This window comes from Camponotus floridanus, unplaced genomic scaffold, assembly GCF_003227725.1.
Source record: "Camponotus floridanus strain SB8 unplaced genomic scaffold, Cflo_v7.5 scaffold95, whole genome shotgun sequence".
In the NCBI taxonomy this organism is placed as follows: Eukaryota; Metazoa; Arthropoda; class Insecta; order Hymenoptera; family Formicidae; genus Camponotus; species Camponotus floridanus.
The window spans coordinates 374,283-395,244 of record NW_020229866.1 but is presented as its reverse complement, the minus strand read 5'-3'; the positions used below and the strand labels follow the sequence as shown (position 1 = coordinate 395,244).

Sequence of the window (20,962 nt, the reverse complement as noted above, 5' to 3'; positions counted from 1 at the left end):
CAGATTTTATCCAGAGTTTATAATAGCTGTCATAAAAAAAAGAATATACATGTAAAATCAATTTTTAAAATTATAATTTGGAAAAAATACTTAAAATGTATTCTAATTTTGCAATGCAAACATATTAAAAAATGTGTATAATTTATTTATTACAATTTTAATTAAAAATAATTTACTATCGATTTTTTAACTAATTTACTTTGTTTTTGAGCATTTTGACAATAATATAAAACTTAATAATAATAATAACAACATAATAATTGGAATAACTTGCGTTTGTTCATAAGAAATTGTCCTTACAATTCATGTCGCAGTTCTTTAGTGCATCCGATAATAATTTTATGGATCAAAAGCATAGCCCACACGTAGAGAAAAATAAATTAACGACTTGGCCCTAATTGCACGTTCAGATTTTTACGGGCGACCCTGTCATATGCGAGATGCGTGCGAGATTACAAACACAGTCGAGTGGAGGAGTACGAGAGAGGGAAGACGGCGGGGAAGTATATGACGTAGGGCTATAATTACTGCGAGCGTGCCCTCGTGCGCGGTAAAAAATCGGGATAAAACGGTGCCTCTATTAATTACCTATTACTTAATCGCGCGCTCTTTCTCTTTCCCCCTTCATCGAGCAACGGCGCAAAAAGCGACGAAGAAGAAGCGTAAAGAATGGAAGTGCATTCAAACGCCTCGCATGCGCCTTTGGCTGTCGATAAAAGGACTCACGGTTCAAAGGATCACGTCCTTTTCCATGTGAGGTCGATTGCACAAACACATTTTTGCCGAATCGTTCACTTTTGCAATTTTTCAAACAATCGAAATAACTGCTTTTGCATCGTATAACCTTATGATTACGCAAAATTCAATCTTTCCTTAATTTTTTTCTTGGATGCGCATCCGACAGCTTGTCAAATGTCGAAATTTTTGCCCCGAATTAGCCGCGATTGTGTGGCTTCATGGATTCATGAATCGCGCGAGATAGCAATGGCTTCGAGACATCCATGTGCAAGGAAAGATATTCACGAGGCTATTTCTTACACGAAAAATAAGTAAAATAAATGGACATAAGATCGAGACGAGAATATTATGATAAAGCAGTATAAAATTAATATACGGCACGAGGCTTTATTTAACATTTTTTAAATTTAATTATATTCATCTATAGGCCAATTAATTTCATGCATTAAAAAATATAAAAAAATAAAATAAAGGAGAATGATCGCGTAATGTTTTCTCAAAAAATTCTCCACGTGTTACATCGCATACATATTCGTAACGAATTAAAAAATAAAAAAAAAAAGATTAATGAGCCAGGCTCCATTTTCAACGCGCCAGCGAATGTCGTTCCTCGCATAAATCGTCGCATCTCAGATATATTTTCCCTTACGAATGACTCATACAATTTCGGACGTATCGGCGATATGCGTGCACGGTAGCGGAGCCAAAGATTTAAATAACCGGAGTTTACGATCACGATGCGCTCCGCTCTTGCGAAATCTCGCAGTGTTCGTCGGTGGACAATTTATTATCGCGATAAATTGCGTCGGGACTCGCCTTAATATTGCAAAATTTCAATTCCACGCTAATTTGATATTCCGACATATAGATCGATTTTTCATATTTATCACCATCGCTGCGCGACAAGCTAAAAGGTGACCGCCGATTGACATTTATAATTCGCGTGGTGGCCTTTGCATTTAAAAAGGCAATGTAAAACAAACATATAAATTATACAATAAATAAGAAAATATATAACATGAACGAAATATTACAATTTATCGGAAAAACGGTCAATAAAATAAGTTTCGTCGATGTGATACGCTCGTTTCCGTCACTACGCATCGGAGAAAGGAATAATTGTCGCCGCTCGCACTATACCTAGTGTTGATTATCCCGCAATAACATCTGACATGCGATTAAGGCGACGAGTATTTCGATGATTTTAGAAGCTACGTCATCGTTAACGGGTTGGTAATCGATCACACGATGCATATCTTCGTTCCACACGGTAATCTAAAGGAGCATTCTTTATCGTCAAGGTTTTTTGAAATTGTATGTCTTTGTGAATCTGTTGCATACTGCTTTGATCACCTCTGCGTGGCATGTATGTATAATATTAACTAGCTGTCATCATTTATTTAGGTCTAGTCAGCGTAAATAAATTCAGTGTCAACAAGAATCGCACACGTTTCTAACGTTATACGTTATAAAAAAATCGTTAATATATAATATTCAATTTATTGTAAAATTTAAAAATATATAAAGATATCACTGATACAATATAAAAAAAATAAATCGTATAACATATAACAAAATTCACACCCATTATAACATGTTTTGTCAATTTATTGCATACAAAACTCATTCCGTTAAAAGCTGAGAATTTAGCACGATTTTATATGTGATCCTGCCCTTAAAAGAGCAATCAGGATGATCCCGTTATCGGGCAAATAAAAAGTCTATCTTTAGAAACGCATTAGAACATCAAAGAGACCGATGTTCGAATTAGAGGGCACCGACGTAGCGTGCGATGTCCTGATGTAAACCTGAATTAATGAGATATAATTCAAGGGATTATACAAGCCCTGGTTGTGCTAAAAGAAGGGTATTACCCTGACTAGACCGAATATTGATTGTCCATTTCATACATGAAGGTAACATATGTTTACGCAATATACTCGCACGTCAAAATATTCTTCTTAATATCTATCTTTATCTCACGCGTCACATATAAAGAATTAATTGACGTTGATGAACAGCATATAATTAACTACGTCAGGGCGGATGTAAATAGAAAATTGACAGAATAACGATTCGATATTTCTTTATAGACAGAACTGTGCTTTAGAAGAAAAAAAAGCATGATTTCTAAAATTATACATCTAAAAAATTTAATAAAATGCGAATACTCAATATTATTTGTGTGTTTGTGTTATAATGTTATTTATTGTCAATAAAAGAAAGAGGAAGCAAAAATAAAGCATTCTACGGGCTCGTCCGGGATTTGAACCCGGGACCTCTCGCACCCGAAGCGAGAATCATACCCCTAGACCAACGAGCCATCTTGACTGCCTTTTCCTTAAGGAAATACTAATATAATAGCCACAAAGTTACGTTGGTTTAATTGATGATCTTACAATACGATTATATGAAATATGTGTGATTAGTGTTCCAGTTACCGCACAAGTCTAGTCACGCTTGTGTGCGACTTATTATCTCGTAAGAGATGGAAACAAACATTCTTTATATCTTCAAAATATATTTATAATTTAGCTTTGGAAATTTCGAATTCGAAACATCCTCGATGATTAATCAGTTTATCTCAATATTTAATTATAGAATTTTATTTTTTATCCGTGTTTTCTGATAGTATTAAAAAACATTTTTAAAACTATTTTTAAAATCACTCTTCCGTGAATCTCAAATCGCCGATCATTACGATAATAATTTGATTACGTACCTTATATCATTTAGATAAGTGCTTCGTATAAAATTAATGTACCAAAGAACACAAACAAAAAATGTGATAAAATAAAACAACTTAAAACAAAGCCACACACAGAAAGATATACTGACATACATGCAAAGCGTGCGCGCTTGATCGAGATAGCAAAAGATATAGAGAAGGAGAGATGACAAGTAAAAGGCGGGAAATCGAAGTCAGTGCGGAGCCCATGGCTCCATCTGTAGTCAGCAAAGTAGATTTGCCTTGCGTGTTACTCGCCTCAGTCTCCGCACATCATCCCATCGTGGAATAAGCGGCTCGTTTTGAGGAGTGCATGTGGCCTACAATAAAGTTGAAGAAAGGTCACGTGGTGGAAGCGTGGGTTGTGCAATTACTTTTCATCGAACGTAATTGCGGGACCTGTTCGCGCAAAAAAAGAGCAGAAGAAGCAAAGGGGTAGAAAGAGGGAGGAAAAACTTTTTTATGTAAAACGTTTCTATGTTTCGTTTCGCTCGAACCTTGTGTAGGCCACATGCACTCCTCAAACGCAAACGAGGCTTTCGTGAGGTAAATTTTCAGCCAAAGATGAATAGATCCTTTCAGAGATACAGCTTTACTCGAGACAGGCGAAATAAATGAAAACGAACGAAATTATTTACGTTGTGATGATTTAAAAAACGATACCAGAATATATAAATGCTATATTAACCAATCATATCATAGAAATTTCCCTATTTTTATGATTAAAAGTTCTATATATTCTGGATATAGATTATAGAAAAAAATTTCTACCGACAAAAATTTTAAAAACTTTGAAAGTCATTCTTCCTTTCTGTCTCTTTTCTTTGTATTATTATAATGATAGTAATTTATTCCAATTCTTGTGTTATTCAATTGTCAAAAATTTTTCTTATAAAGAAGAAAAATGACAATCTTTCTAACTTTTTAGAAAACTGCTCGACTATGAAATATTAAGATATGGTATTCGCAGGTAAAAAAAGGAAAGGGTTCGTGTTATTCATAGATGCAATGCTGCGAAAAACTCAATATAAATGCTAGGACCAAAACGAGAGCAACAAGTGTTACAGATGCCGTTATAATACAAAAGGTTTCATAACGTTATTTTAAAAAACAATGTACATAATTTTGAATTGGATTCTCAAGTGATTTTTGATCATAAAAAAATCAAAGGATTAAGTTATTGTTCTTTTTTGTTTTCTTTTTCTGTTTCTATGACTAAAATTGCATTTTAAAATAAGATCTCAGCCATTTAAAAATTCTTTCACTCAAAAGTTTGCCAAATGTATTTAAAGATTAACTAAATTAACTTGTATTGTTTACTGTATTTGTTACGCATGCGTCACGCACGTATTTATCTTAATTTTAAATTATTTATATGTTCTATTTTACAATTAAATTTTATATAGAAGAAAGAATCTTGAACAAAAGATAGGAATGGTTATTTTCAATAGTATAGCTATAGTATAGGTGATTAGGAAAACGATGATTAGGAAAAACACTCCAACAGACAGGCGGCTCCAATTTCATAATGTCAGCAATATTTGTCAGTTTTAAATTTAGAATTTTAGTTTAGAATTTTAGTAAAAAAACTTATTATTATTACGCCAGTTATTTAAGCGATTTTTATACCTTGTGGTGAATTTTATATCACGCGATGGAAATTTTATGCTAGTAAAAAAAAACTTTCATTTCACGTGTTTTTGAAATATCATTCGGAATAGATAAATACGAGAAAAATATCGCACTTTGAGGGGAAATAATTATAGAAAATCTTGAAAATCTATGCAAACGAGCGATCGAGCACGTCATAAGCATCGAATTTATTTATTATTTGAGAGCGCAATCCAATTGCCACGTGTTATCATGATCGTCCTTCGAAAGATGTATCTCGAGAATCATCTCATTACATATGTAATGTAAATGCGTTCATGTCAAATCATATAAAAACGCATAGTCGATGTCTTTCGCATAAATGTCATAATCTAAATAACAAATTATTATATAAAGCAAACTGCTGTAAATTGTTTTCTTGAAATAAAGTTTCAACATATGGTCGTTGTCACTTGTTGAAAGTGTTTCCCATGTTATTGTTTGTTCGAAAGAATAATACGAAAATGCGTATTTAATGCGTGATGTGAAATAGGTCGACATTATAGAAAAAAAGATAAATCACTATCGAGCGACTAACAATTTTTTTTCTTTTAATGATTGATTACTTACATCTGAAATTTGTAATACATTAAAAAATTAGTCTCATCAGTCGAGATTATTCTTTCTTATATCATCAAAAATTTCAAAAAAGCTACTTCAAAAAAAATAAAAGAAAACTTGTAGATTTCTTTTAACATTATTCTTCTGATATAAAACAAATTATTAAAAAAACTTCAACAATAATTACAACATACAAAATGGAGAGCTAGTTTATAATATAATTTTTGTACACTATGATATTCAAATCAAATCAATCAGTCTGTCTTTGAAGTACTGGGAATTTTACAAATAACATTATGTTGTTCTTTCGGCTTTAGCCGTTAATTTTTGGATCAATACCTCATTGAAAAAATATAATCTGCAATAGAGATCGTAAATCTTTATTTCTAAAAAAAACAAAAAGAAAGGATATATCACAAAGAGTCTACGTGAAGAATCTGAATCCATATGTCGTAGGTAGATATCTAAGATTCACAAAGGGTAGGAGAAGATACAAAGAAAGGAGTAGAGGAAAAGATAAGTGGAAAGGGTAAAGCGTTGAAGCCCCTCCCTCGTCAACCCCCACCGCGAAGTGTAGAAGGATTATCCGGTCGTCCAGCAAAATCCCCACCAAAGCTACGACAGGACCGCAACCCACCTGTACCACTTGGATAGTGCCGATCCGACGCACAGTATGCCTATAAGGCCCATTCGAGAAACACTTACGAGAGCGAGCCGTGCCGCACGGCAAACGAGCGAGCGAGCGGAAACTCGATCCAAGTGGGACCGTGGAAAATAAATGTGCAGAAGTGGGGGCCGATTCAAGAATCGACGTGGACACCCTCACCTACCAAAGTCATTCACCTAACGGTCATCGGCGCGTCAAGAGTCTTCATTTTCTTCCGTTATCCGGTCGCACCAGTCGCGAGAATTTGCACTCGCCGTCGTCGGTTCGCGACCTTTTGCACGAAACTAGTCGCGGCAAGGTGCAATCAAGAGGCACAGACTGGTGCGGTTCAACTTGACGTTCAAACTGTTGGATGTTGTTAATAGTGATTTCTCTTCGATGTCGAGCGGATGTCTTTTCGCAAAAATTTGACACATTATAATAACAGTAAGAGACCTTACTTAGAGATGTATACATTGTGGAAAATATCCTGCTAAGTGTTGATCGACTGTGGAATTTGGTGTCGTGTTGCTCTTATCTGTGATCCCCTAAGGACAATGAACAACAATTGTCGGTGTCTTGTGTCTTGTCAAATGCGAATGTTGAGGTGACCAGTGGCGAAGAGCGCCACTTTCTGGAAGACTTGGCTTCGAAAATTAGTAGTGATTCAGAATAGAATCCGGCTAAGCCAAATCAATGCTGAATGCTGTTTACATCTGCCGTTGATTCATCGCAACAACAAAAGTAAGTAATATTTCATAATAATATTGTCGTTTCATTGAATTAAGAATCTGTTTCACACCAATATCGGAGCAAAATTTTTAATGCAGCGTTCAGTTAGTTTTAGAAAATTGTTGAAAAATATCTAAATAAACATCCAATAACATACATAAAAAAATAGAATTAACTATGAGAAAAGATAGATTTATTCACAATCGCGAGAAAATCATAGCGAATCATAGCAAACATAACGGTTTTGACTCGGTAAAGTTGTCTGATAAAACTTTCGATCGATTAAAATTATCGATATGATCACAATTCATTGCGATTAATCAATTCTTTCATATTTCCTCGTATTCGATACAATCTTAATGCTATCGAGTCGCTAGTGCCTCGAAATCGACGATCGGGAACGATCGAGAACGCGAGAGCGATGAGAATTTGCTTCGGAATCGTTTCGTCGCGGATTAGATGCCGTGATGAATTCTCACTCGTGACTTGTCAATTCTGACAGACGCGCGTGCATCCGCAAAATTGTCTGTCATCGTAAACCGTAGCATTTGTCCGCGACTTCATACAAGCCGCGACAAATCGTCCGCATGTCGATCGCGCGTCGGTTGCGATATATAGAATAGAATCGGAAACATCGTCATCGCACACGCAGGCCGATGCGAAGGCCGGAATTGGCGGAACGCACGTTGCGAAACGTCGCTCCGTTTCGAAAGAACGGAAGTTGTTCTTCGCAAACTGGAGCGCCGTTGCGCCGTTCGCTGAGATGAGGTTGCGAGATGCCGGGGAACCGTTTCCTCGCAGGCCGATCGATCGCCGCATCGATTGGCGTTTGAGCGAAATTCTCGCATCAATTCGGATGGACGTGCACTGCGAGTGATGGACTGATATTTGGAATGGTACCGAGCGGCCTGTAATCAATAGCAAGATGAATCGCCGTCGGCCGCCGCTGATGACTATATACATGTTGCAAATCTTACGTAGCTATATATGTCAAGTTTTTTCATTCGAAAGGAAAAAGAATTCCTCTTTGTTATTTAATAACACATCATTTGTGTTTTTCTGTTTTTGACCTCCCATAAAAACAAGTAATAAGAATATATCCATCTTTTTACATTTTTGCCGTGTTTGTGTTCAAAAAAATTCCACTGCATTATTAATATTTATTTCTTCGTTAATCATTATTCGCTTCAATAAAACTGATTTACAATAATTAAAAAGTAGAAGCACAGTTTTTTACAATTTTACAAAAAGATGCAATATGCAATAGAAAGAGAAAAAAATGATAATATATTTTCATAATATACACACTACATGTGATAGTTCGAAAATTTTTTTCGCTTTTTTTCAAGAACGATTTTTAAAGATTTACTTTCCTTAAAGAACTTTAAGAACAAAGAGGAGTTTTTAAAGATGAGTTCATAATTCGAAATATCTGTCCTTTCATTTTCTGAAAAATTCCGAATATCAGATTTTTAGAAAAATTTCAGCTATTACAGTGCGTAGTGATTGTTACAATATAATAGACAAAAGAATTTTAATTATTTCTGGTTTATTTCTGAATACTTCTTGGATTCTAACTGCAAAATTTGGGATCAGTTAAAATAAGTCTTTTGGAAAGAATCGTGTTCTAGATTTTCCGTTATTATCATATCTTTGAAAAAATATATTTTTCTAGAGACAAGAAAAAGCGTAGTATTAGATTCATTTTTTATTTAACCGCATCAATAGCAAGCGAAAAGCATGAATATGAAGTGAGAATGAGTGTTTTCTTTTTTTCGTTAGGCTCATGTTTCTCGTTTATTTGACCGAAAAAACGTGAAAGTCTATTTTTCGGCGATGAAAGACACAGTGGGTGGTTGTTTGTAGAGAATATCGGCATATGAAAAAAGAAAAATATGACATGGCCCGCAAAGGAATTGCAACGATCAAATGCTTTGCGACCATCCTGACAGATGTGCATCAAATGTCTCGCAGTCATCGTCGATGATCATCGGTCAGAGATTTTGCGATTCGCGGGAGTCGTTACGATTCTCACGGCTCGCTCGGATCTGCGCAACAATCGCGCAAGGTCAGGCCTCGTGGCGGTCCCCGACGATCTTGGCGATGATCGTTGCCGCCGAGATCCGCTCTCGACGATAATACACGCCGAGTCTCGTCGTCGGTAGACAGGATTGCCGAGAGACGAGTGCTTATTACGGAGCACCTTTGCGTCCGCACGAGCGGGCCGCCGATCGGCGGCGAATCGAAGATCGGGTCGCTTTTTATTATTATCCAGATTCGTGTCCGGGTGTCTCGAGAAGAGTGATTCGCTTTCACGGGAAAACTTCGTTGCGACAATCGTAAAAATCGATATAACTTAGCGAACGAATAGTAAACGAACAGGATATCCATCTTAAAGAGTTCAGATTTTTTCGCTGTTATGAAGAAACAATCCTCGGGAAATTGGAGGAAAGACAATACGTAGCTCGCGATAATAGCTCGTAATTTCTAATACCGCGCGAGCTATTACGATTAGCGAGCCGTGAATCAGCTGTTTGCATGCACCGACTAAGGCGGATAGAGATCGGCGTAACAAGCACGCGGCAACCACTTACGTTGTCAAGTGTAATTGTAAAATTCCCGATTACGCCGAATAATTCTCGCGAGTCGAGAAGGCATAGGAGGAAATAGGTAGATAGTGTTTATTAATTACCAAAACCAACGATTTTTGAAATTCATTTATAGAAATATTATGTATAGCAAATAAGAATCACCTTTCACTATTGGCGTTTTTATGTCTTTTGTCAAGATTTTTCAATTAAATTTTTAAATATTTTTAATAATGATTACTTTATTTTATACATAATATTTTAATTTATTCCTTCCTGGCATGCAATCTTCTTCTTCTCTCTGTTTCTTTAAATCTGCGGTTGCTTTTCGTGCGTATTTTAATTTGTTTATTTTGTTTCACATTATTATTTTTCTATGCATTTTAATTTATTTGTTACGTTATTGCTTATTTTTATCTATTCTATCTATGCTATCTAACAAACTTCTTCCTGTAGTTATGTTTTGTAAGTTACAGTTTTTTTTATTACTAGGTCTTGTAGCAATGGTATTATTATCATCGCCTTTTGCATGCATCTATTGATTTATAATTTTTTTGTAAGTAACCTTATCATCTTAATATATTTGCACTCAATAAAGTTATTACTATTAATAGTTGCATGTGATTTTTTACATTTTGAATATTATTAATTTATATTGCAAAATAATTAATATATAAAGTAAATGGACGAAATATTTTTATATTATCAATTGATTATATTTCATAATTTGATATTTTTATTTGTTTTATTTATTTAATATTATAATTATTTATATTTTGCGGTTATTTTTTTTCAACGGAATCTAATTCACTAACCTCGTTCGATTTTATCTGACGATATTGTATGTATCTTGTTGCGACACCTCAACACGACACAATATCATTTAAACATCGCGATTGCATCGACGTGGAACGCATGGGCATCCACCGAATGAGATTTACCTGTTACCGGATGTACTCTACCTGTATTAACACAGGTTGCCATTGATCAGGCGTCGGAGCCTTGTTGGGCCTTGTTGAGCCATTTTATCAAAACGAAAACCAGTCCCTATCTATAAAGAATGCACAAAGAATTCATTTTGTAAATAGATAGGGCAGGTTCTCCTTCCTTCCTCCCTCCCTCCCTTTCTCTTTCTCTCCCTCCATCCCTCCCTCTCTCCGGATGTAATGCAACGCCTTAGTGAATAATATACTAAATAATTTAAAATGGAGAAAGACTCATTTATAACGAAATCGATTAACGATATCAACGAATACAGCACGAATATATCCAGTTTTTCCACATATTAGGTATTTTAAGCAGGAAGTATTTGGGAACAGTAGACGACCACACTTTAAGAAAAGTATGTGCACACTGAGAACGTAAGACATAAAATAAAATAAATTATTAATTGTCAATATAAATGATGAATTTATAACAAACTATTAATTGTCGATATAAATCAATTTATAACATATAACATGATTGAAACGTGGTTTTGTGCTGTGTGTGTGTAACGTGATAGGAAGTAAGCGTGCGAACGCAGATAAGTGAAAAAATACAAATGCGGAATTGTGCGGTGCTTACAAGCGTAAACCTGTAGAATATACCGCGGCAGAAACGGCGGCATCCGCGAATGACAAGTGTCAACGACTGTTGGGTGTAGGTCAGGAGAGAGAGACTCCGTTGATCAAACAACGTGGATGTCTCTTCCATTAGTTGAGATTTACTTTCCCATTTAGCGACAGTCCGTCACGTATGAAAGTCGTCGAAGATGGGCACAGTTGTGCCCTCGGGCCGTGGTACAAGCATCTAGGTCACCGCTATTGTCCCATATATTCGTGATCTTCTGACATTTTGTTTAAAAAATAAATAAATAAAATAAAATAAAAGCCGGAGAGACGCGAGTGGACGAGTTCGAAAAAGGAGAAACGATGGAGATAAAAGAGAACATTTCGGAGTAGGAGTCGATTGTCTCTGTTTCGGAACGTGGCATCGCTTCGCTGGCCTACACAAATGCACGTTATGCAAGGGAGGAATAAAAGCGACGAGGTGTGAAAACGAGACCGCGGAGCCACGGTCCGTTTTCTGGACGATCGGCCAAAGAAGGCGAAAGGAGCCGGCTCGGCGGAACCGGCGCGAGAAAGAGAGACAGAAAACACGACTGAGGGGAAAAAAGCAAGCGCAAGAGTTTTCCGCTCGTTGAACGTAACACGCACCGCTTTGCCACGATCCAGCGATTCGCGTGCGCGCGCGCGCGCGAGCTGCACTGCAAAGCGGCGCATTATGCAACGCGCCTCTTCTCTTACTCAATCGCGCGCTCGATCGGTGTAGACGCACGATAAAGATTGCATCGCCGACTTGTCAAACGTACGTGTATCTTCGGTCGATCCACTTTCCGTTTCCGTCGCGTAGGAAGTGATTCGTTAGAGAAATATCACAATATCGTTGAGTTTTATGCTATTGCAACAAACTTGCATTAGTTAGGTTTTTATAATTTCGGTATCTATCAGTTTCTAATGTCTGTTCATGATATCCATTTATAAGTCATGTATTTACTGAATATTTAATACAAAACTGAAGATGTAAAATTTGAAGAGAAGCGTAGAAATAATGACTAAACAAATTGTTTAGCGTAGGACAAAATTGAATAAATTTTTGCTACGGGGGTGCCTCTCCTTCTCTATGTTACTTATTATTTTGTTACTTATTATTTACTATCTATAGGTTATTATTATAAAATAGTATAAAAATAGTGCATCATTTAGGATTTGGATACAATTCATTTTCAAATATTGTATAATTTCATATGTAATTAACTGATCAAATTTTAGCTATTGCATACAGCTATTGCCCTACTCTGTTAGCAAGAAATAAGTTTAATTTTTATACGAAAAAACAAATTTCTATATCTGATAAATTTAGGAAATAAAACGACAAATAATATACACACACGCACAAACACGAAAAGAGTGAAAAGTACAATTATTATATTTTATTCATCTTTTTGGTTTACTTTGATCATTATGAACAATACAAAAAAAGACTATTAAACACTACAATATAAACTATTAAATATGATAAAAGATTAATGTTAAATAGCAAGTTTTATCTTAATCTTTTAACGAGAAAATATTTTTTATTTATATTTTTTACTTCAGTCTCTGAGATAATATATGTATTAGCATTTTTACGAAATATATACTAATTCATACACAGCTCTAATTGCTTAATGTAACTAGAAATCGCTACAATACAATTTGTTGCAATTGTTTAGCTATTGTTTTCTCTTGCAGATGAACCAACAGTGCAAGGTATGCGGCGAACCAGCGGCTGGCTTCCACTTTGGCGCGTTCACCTGCGAGGGCTGCAAGGTAAATCTTGCCATTTAATATTAAAATCTTTTTCTCTTCCTCTCAACTTCAGAATATTATTACGTTGAAAATTATCGATTAAAAAGTTGATTAAGTTTCCTAGCTTCGCTTAAATTTAATAACTCATAACATCTTCTGCTATAATTTTCGGAAAATTATTATTTGGTTTAAAAACTGTTCTAAATATAAATAATATCTGCAATGAGCTCTAACTATAAACTGATTTACATAAATTAAGTAAATATAAATAAACACTAAATAAAATAAAATAGAAAGAATGATATAAAATCAAGTCCAAACTCGTTTCTTTACATAATGTGATCGGGATATCCGCAAGCGGAGAATCGCTCTATCGAATCGAGAAATAACGAGCATGAAGGAAATCGATCTCGCCGTGAAAAAAGCACGGCACGTTTGTGACCGAGAGAGGAGAACCTCGCTCCTGATCAATCGGTCTAATAGCGAAGTTTTCCTCGGTGGCTCGTTCGCACTTTTTCTCGGTCGAAGCGACACGCTGCGCCGAACGGGGCGACGCTCTTTCCCGTGGTTTCGCAAAGACCCATAGCGGTAGGTCGGCGAGCGGTCGCTTTCACGAGTAGCTCCGTAGCTCCGAGGTTAAACGTTCGGTCAGGCATGCGTGTCAACCTGGCTCGAGGGGGTCCAAAAACGGCAAGCATACGCGCGCGATTCGATTAAAAAATGACGAACATCGGGCGGCATCAGCGTCGAATCGCTCGCTCGAGAAGCGTGAAGCGAGAAAAACGAGACCGGTAGCGGCGAGGAAGAGCCTGGGGATTGCGCGGAGGAGGGAGAACTGACATGCTACGATGGGCCTGAAAACGAAAATAACGAAACGAAACAATGTCGTGCTGACGTAACCGTGAACTAGGGCGGAAACAATCGTGGCGGACAAGTGCGAAGCACCGGAAGCGGCGTCTCGAGGCGGCACAGTGATCGGAACGAGAAAGGGGGCTCCCCCTCACGCGTGTGTCCGGTGTGAGATTCTCTTTTCTTCTTTTTTCTTGTAAAATTATTTAACGATTGTAATTAAACTCTTTCACGCATAGAATTATAGATATCATAGCAAAGTATTGCGAAAAGGCGTGCAGCAAGAAATATAAGAATAGAATTAGAAGAAAATTTAAAAAAAAAGGAAAAATTTAACTTTACTTCAAGGAATAATAAATAACTTTGGCTTGTTAGCTCCAACTGCTTCCCTCCAAGTATTCAATATTTAACGATGGGAGATAACGTATCATATAATTAAAATTTTCCAAATTAATTAATTTCTTTTTCGCGAATAGATATATTAAAACAAACTTCCCAAAGATTCAATAATCGTCCAAAGCTAGTGCTACGAAACGAGCGTGTCATGGCTTTCAAGTAGGGCTGTTTGCATAACTTTGTGCACGACGAATGAAGGGGGCGTGCGGCTGGAAAGAGGGGGGCACGTAATAACGGTAGCATTTTCTCAATTGTGTCATCACTTCTGAAGCGTCGCGCGTTCCTTTTCTTACTCGCGTAAGCGACGTCGGCAAGAAGGTGGAGGACAAGCGACGACGTCAACGGCGAAAATAAGTGGAACGCGATGCCGGCCCATAGGTCTCGGCAATCCGCGCATCGGGACCACCAGGCCGCAGGAAGAGCTCGTTTCCAGGACAAACGAACCAGAAACGATTAATAATATAGCGTGCGTACGGGCAGAAAAAGCGAAAGTGGACAACGCGGTCGCGCGGGCGTCCCTTTAAACGCTCGACGATTCGCGATGTGACAGTCTGTTGTGCGCCGAGCGACATATTAATCGCCGATTGAGAAATTCTAGCTGTCAATTCAACCGAAACTGTTGTCTCGCAACGATCCGGTTGTAAAAGAAGCAACATTTCGCAATAACGATACGTTTGAAGTTATTATAAAACGATTATTTAAGCTTTTATAAAAATAATTGATGTATTAAATACCATAAAATCTTCTCTACATACGACGAAATTTGCAAATTTTTCTAAAATTATCTTTAAAATGAAGAAGATAAAATTCACTTATATTTCGATCGAAATATTATATGTATTATATTAGACAGTAATTTTATATGCGTTTTCTCGTATGCAAAAAAAAGGAGGAAAGAGAAAGAAGCACATAGACATATTGTTGCTCGTGACACGAAAGCAACGAGCACGGTGTCGGAATCACGTGGAATTGCACCATTTTGGGCAATTAGCACGAGAACAACAGGCCGCACGCGCCTCCGACCGTCGACCTCACCGCGCTCCCCTGGCACTCGCACGCCATGAATGAGACAACGAGAGCGTACGGTTACACGCTAACAACTCCGACGTTACGTACCTGTTACAAGTGTTACAATGCCGTTGCAATATCGTGCCGCTGGTTTCCAAGCCTTTCGTCTCTCGTCGTCGTCTTGACTGAAACGTGGCTCACATAATGATACCGATTTGACAAGTCGATAGTAACTGATAGTGTCTTCAATAGAAACAGCGCAAATGTACCTGTAAAAAAATAGACAATAACAAAAATTGAAGCAAACGTATTTTTAATAAACATTACGTGGCGATTACTTTAATTTAGCTGATTAATGTAATTGTCATAATCAAAGAGATTTCGTTATTTCCCCAAAATATTGCTAATGAATACGCTTCGAGCTTTTTTTATATCATACAAATAATATATACTATAATTAAAATTTGATATTTTACAAATAGAGTTAAATTTTTAAACTTTTCATATAATATATTCTTTTCTGAAAGATGATTTAATATCGCACGTCCTATGACGTATATTATATTCTGTTAGTGCTAATTGATTAATGATTCTTGTTGCAGTCATTCTTTGGGCGCTCATACAATAACCTGAATAGTATCGCCGAATGCAAGAATGGTGGCGAGTGCGTGATAAACAAGAAAAATCGTACCGCGTGCAAAGCCTGTCGCTTAAGAAAATGTCTCCACGTCGGCATGTCCAAGTCTGGTTCACGATACGGCCGCAGATCAAACTGGTTTAAAATTCACTGTCTCTTACAGCAGCAACAACAACAACAAATAGAACAACAACAACAGCAGCAGCAGCAACAACATCATTATCAGCCGGCTATTATCAGTCGACAACAGTTGCCGCATCAGCTCTCGCAACAGCAACCAACGAGCTCTCCTATTCATGGTAGCCAACGCAAAGACGAAACCATGATGCTCAGTCTAGACGATTACAAGAATTCGAACTCGCCTAGCATCAGCTCGCCTGAGTCTCACAATAGCGATAGCTCCGTCGAGGTCTCCGAGAAGAGAGCGGTTTTCATCGGACACCCGAGTTTCCGACCACTGCACCCGTCATTGCAGTTGCAGCAGCCCGTGGCTGATCTATCCGTCTTGAGCAAGGAAATGATAAGTCTAGCAAATCCACTGGGCTTTTCACTTGGTAATATGTCGCTACTGCCATCGGCCTTTCTGCAGCCGCCCGGTCTTACCATGTTTTCCCCTTACGCTCATATCTACGCGTCGCATCACGGTGCGTCCCATCCTCTCGTGACGAATCACTCATCCAGCATGTTGCGGCGTTCCCCGGTGCCGACGAACGATGAGAACGACAGTCCTGCGACATCCACCGTGACAGCAGCATCGACGACGGCGACGATCGGATCAAGAGTCTCGACTATCAACGAGAATGATTTTTGCGAAAGAAACAATAATAACGATCGATTTTGCTTGGACACGGTTCTGAAGAGCGAAAGAACATTGTCGGAAAGATCACCGACTCCGAAGGAAGTGCGAACTTCCGAGGACGAATCGTTCGAATGCAGTTCGGAACGAGAAGACGTCTGTCAACCGCTACAGGATAATCCAATGGATCTTTCCATGAAAACCATCGCGATACCTGTAAACAATAATTTGCAAGATGATGAAATAGAAAACGCCAGCGACACAGAGAGTTCGTCTGCGAAAAAACCAATAGATTTAACGACGAGATCCTAAAGTTTAAAAGAAATTTTATTAAAAAAAACGAGAACGCTTAAAAATTGGAAAATAAAGATTTATTTGGTCTTAATTTCGCTATTGTGTAAGATGACTCAATAGGAACAAGATATCTAAATATCTCCATTGCAATCGAAAAGTGAAAAAAATATCTGTCCAAGTCGAAATTTTGCTCCTATTTTTCAATTTAAAATTTTTCACATTTATTCTAAAGGATGTCAATAGATTTTAATTTATACAGAAGTTGAACTCTCCCTCCTACTTTGTACTTTAAATAAGGTAAGTGAACAGTTTCCCATTCAAAGGTAAAGAAAAGTTTTTAACGAAACTATATGTTAAATAGTTTAGAAAAAAAACATAATCTGACTGTTTAAAATATCAAAATGTTGAATTGAAAATTAAGATAAAAAAATAGAAGAAAACTTTCGACTCAAGTGAAAGAAAAGTTTTGCACAATTTCAAAACGCAACTTTATTGCAAACTTTTCCCTCAGATATTTTTTTTATCCTTAAAAAAAACGAAGATATTTTAATGCTTGATCATTTCTAGTAAATCATTCTCTATATAAGATTTATAGATATATAGTGTAATTTTTGTATCTTATGATTATTTTATCATTTATATAAAAAATTTAATTATCTTAAGTAACAAGATTTAATATTTAGTTTATGCACACATACGCATACAATCTTAAATTAATATACATATATGTATATAACACACACATATATACTATATACACATAGTATATATTTTTATATATACATAATTTATATTATTTATTTTATTTATATGTCGCAAACTCTTTATATAATTTTAACCTTCTTTCAAAGTATGACATAAATAAATGTATATATACGATATATGTATGACGAAAATGATGGGACATACATATGTGTATAGTATAATATGTGTATTGATATGGTGTATGTATGTCTTATCATATTTTTTCAAATATCAAAGCAATTTTGAATTTATTCGATAAGCATGTTTTTAGATAGAACATAATAGATATATTTATATTTATTTTTGTTATACGATCAGTTTAGATAAGGTTTTTTCTTGTGTACCTATAATTAATTACATTTTTATTGTAGAATTACATCAATTAACTCTTTAACTATGGATATGTATTCATACTCGCCGTCTATATTGACGACAACCGTAGTTAAAGAATAAAATAAAATAATTTATTAAATAAAATCAAAGACTTCTTGTACATTAAAAAGTAGATCTATTCAATATTCTATTCTGTTCCATATTCTTAATAAAAAGAAATACCACGTACTTGAATGTATTTCTGCTAAATCTGTTAATTCGTTGCTCTTCGTTATTAATTGCATCTTCAAAATAATAATTTTTTTTTCAGAATCATGTACATATATAAAAAAAATATGCATATATGACATATACACACATATATTAATATATATTCATATATATACACCTATTATTACTAATATTATATGTGCTACATTAAAAGTGTGTAATATATATATATATATATATATATATATATATATATATATATTTTACACGCTTTTAATGTAGCACATATAATATTAGTAATAATAGGTGTATGTATATATATATATATATATATATATATATATATATATATATGAATATATATTAATATATGTGTGTATATGTCATATATGCATATTTTTTTCTGTTTAAGATTGTATTATGTGTATATGTGCATAAACTAAATATGAAGTCTTGTTACATTTATATACATAGATATTATTATATATATTATAAATAGATATATATATATATGTTATATTTCTCTTACAGGTACAAATGTAAAGTATGTTCTAACAATAAGTATTAATAGTGGCGTCAATAATTAATGTTAGACATAATGGCCATAGTATTGTCATGGTTATTTGCGATACAGTTAAAAAAATAGGATTTTCAATTTGACAAGCTGACATTTAGTAAGATTTAATTAGAATGTTTGCATTATGAGAAGTTACATAAGGAAATTATACAATGAGCAGCAAATTTTCAAATACATGTATGCAATATTTTCGAAATAAAACGACAAAATATAAACGACAAATATAATAAAAAAATTTGAAATGCTGCAAAAAATCATAAAATAAATGTATCATATATTACATATATATATATACACACATATACATACATGTACATGTATATACATTTTATAAAAATGTATAGATGTTATGTGTCGAATATAATATCTCTTTTTTTCTAGAATATATTTCTTCTAGAATATATTTTTATTCTTTATCTTTTATATTTTTCATTATATATTTTATTATTTTCGGGATAAAAATTCTTTAATTTTCAACTACAAGAAAAGATAATTTGATATAGAATAGATCTCTTTTCACACTCTTTATATAAAAATGAAATCGAGATATAAAATTAAAGAAGTTCGCGCAAAATCTTAAAAGATTTTTAGTACGTAGAATTTGACTAACAAGACAACAACTTTTTAATTTTTCATCTTAAGATTGAAAAACTGCTCATAATGCAAATATTTACGAGATAACTGGCATAAAAAAGCAGCGCACATATGAGATATGCATATACCGCATGAATGGCAAGTTTCGTTTCGCATCCTTTAATTACTTTCTTGCGCGCGAACTTACCAAACTCCCATAGCCCCCTTCCTTCTTGCACCCTTACTCGTGAATAAGCTTAAGTAAATGCAAGACACGCGCGCTCTATTCGCACAAACAAGCCTTGTGAAGAAAAAATTACGACGGTCGACATCTCAATTCCGACACGAGCAAGCCGTCGATCGATGGTCGCTTACGCAACAGCCAATCGACTTTAACGAGATTCCACCGTTTTAATTAACGAGCGCACGCGTTTTACTCGCTCCTTCATTCGCGGTAATCATGCGAGACGAAGACGAACGATGGAGAATAGGAACGTCGTCCGATAAATACGTCGTTGCAGCACATACATTGGTGCATGCATGTCTCGTGTACGTTCACATATGTACATCAGTGGTATGTACACCGTTTTATTTTACAAATGTATTACCGATGTCGTTTCCGCCGTCGTGACCTTCTTACCTCCTCGTGATGTATCCGGGAGGAAACGTTCGCGAGAAGAAAACCTCGGAGATATCGGCATTTTCATTTTTTTTATTAATATGATAATACGCAATACTGTCACGCTATATGACAGATTTTTCTTTAAAACATTAAATTTTTGCTTGTAATTCCTAATTAAAATATTTTAATCCGTATTAAAATATTTTAATGTAAGCATATAAAACCTGTATAAAAATTTGTGTAACTATCTTAGTTTATTAAACTTTATTTTTTAACTTTGAATTTAAACTTTAAATATGCACAGTATATATTAATTATTTTGTTATTATTATCAACGTTCGTACTCGAGAATTTTATTTCTTTGAGTAAATTCAAAAGGAAGAATTCATCGTTAAGAATTTCGATGATATTCTCCTCCCCTGCGTATCCAAATTCTCACACAGGTATCACGGACGATACTTTTGCCGTTTCTTTTCCGACAGCGTAATTGTCGAACACAACTTCGCTTTTAAGACGGAATAACGGCGCGATTTGTAGACCGGTAGTGCCTTTCTGGAATTTAAGACAAGCTACGTGGCAGACATAAATAGTTCCGCGATCCGGTAGACGAAGAAATCGTCTACCGAGTCGTGTACCTCAGTTACATGTCCGGTAATTGATGCTTTTCATCGGGGAAATAGATAAGAGAACTTACTGACGATTGTATGATGATTCGGTAGTGATTTAATATTAAAAATCAAAGTTTTATCATAAACTAGACATTGAGGATGTAAATGTAAATATATGAAAGTTCTCGTCCTTCAATTGTTTCTAGCTAGTCGTTAGCTTAATAAAAACATCTGATATTAATATATGATATTATATGATAATCCTGTGGTTGCCACCCTCCTGAATTTGCTTAAAATCTCCAGCTAATAAAATCTCTCACGTGAATAGAAAATCTCCGGG

General features: G+C 35.5%; 1 protein-coding gene and 1 non-coding gene across 2 annotated transcripts; one reads left to right on the top strand and one right to left on the bottom strand.

Moving 5' to 3' along the window:
- Positions 1 to 2,989: 2,989 nt before the first annotated feature.
- Trnap-cgg lies at positions 2,990 to 3,061 on the bottom strand. The gene has a single exon. It is a non-coding gene; the product is annotated as a tRNA-Pro (tRNA).
- Positions 3,062 to 6,304: 3,243 nt separating this feature from the next.
- On the top strand, positions 6,305 to 17,271 carry LOC105255721 (nuclear hormone receptor family member nhr-25). The gene is made up of 3 exons (XM_011265175.3): positions 6,305 to 7,067; positions 12,919 to 12,996; positions 15,831 to 17,271. Exons 2-3 carry the CDS (start codon positions 12,919 to 12,921, stop codon positions 16,971 to 16,973), a joined length of 1,221 nt encoding a protein of 406 aa, XP_011263477.1. The 5' UTR covers positions 6,305 to 7,067; the 3' UTR covers positions 16,974 to 17,271.
- The last annotated feature ends 3,691 nt before the right edge of the window (positions 17,272 to 20,962 follow it).

Excerpts from the sequence above, each read along its gene's own strand:
- LOC105255721 (XM_011265175.3), top strand. The coding sequence starts at position 12,919 with ATGAACCAACAGTGCAAGGTATGCGGCGAACCAGCGGCTGGCTTCCAC. Across the intron at positions 12,997-15,830 it reads TCACCTGCGAGGGCTGCAAG|TCATTCTTTGGGCGCTCATA; the intron begins GTAAATCTTGCC and ends TTCTTGTTGCAG.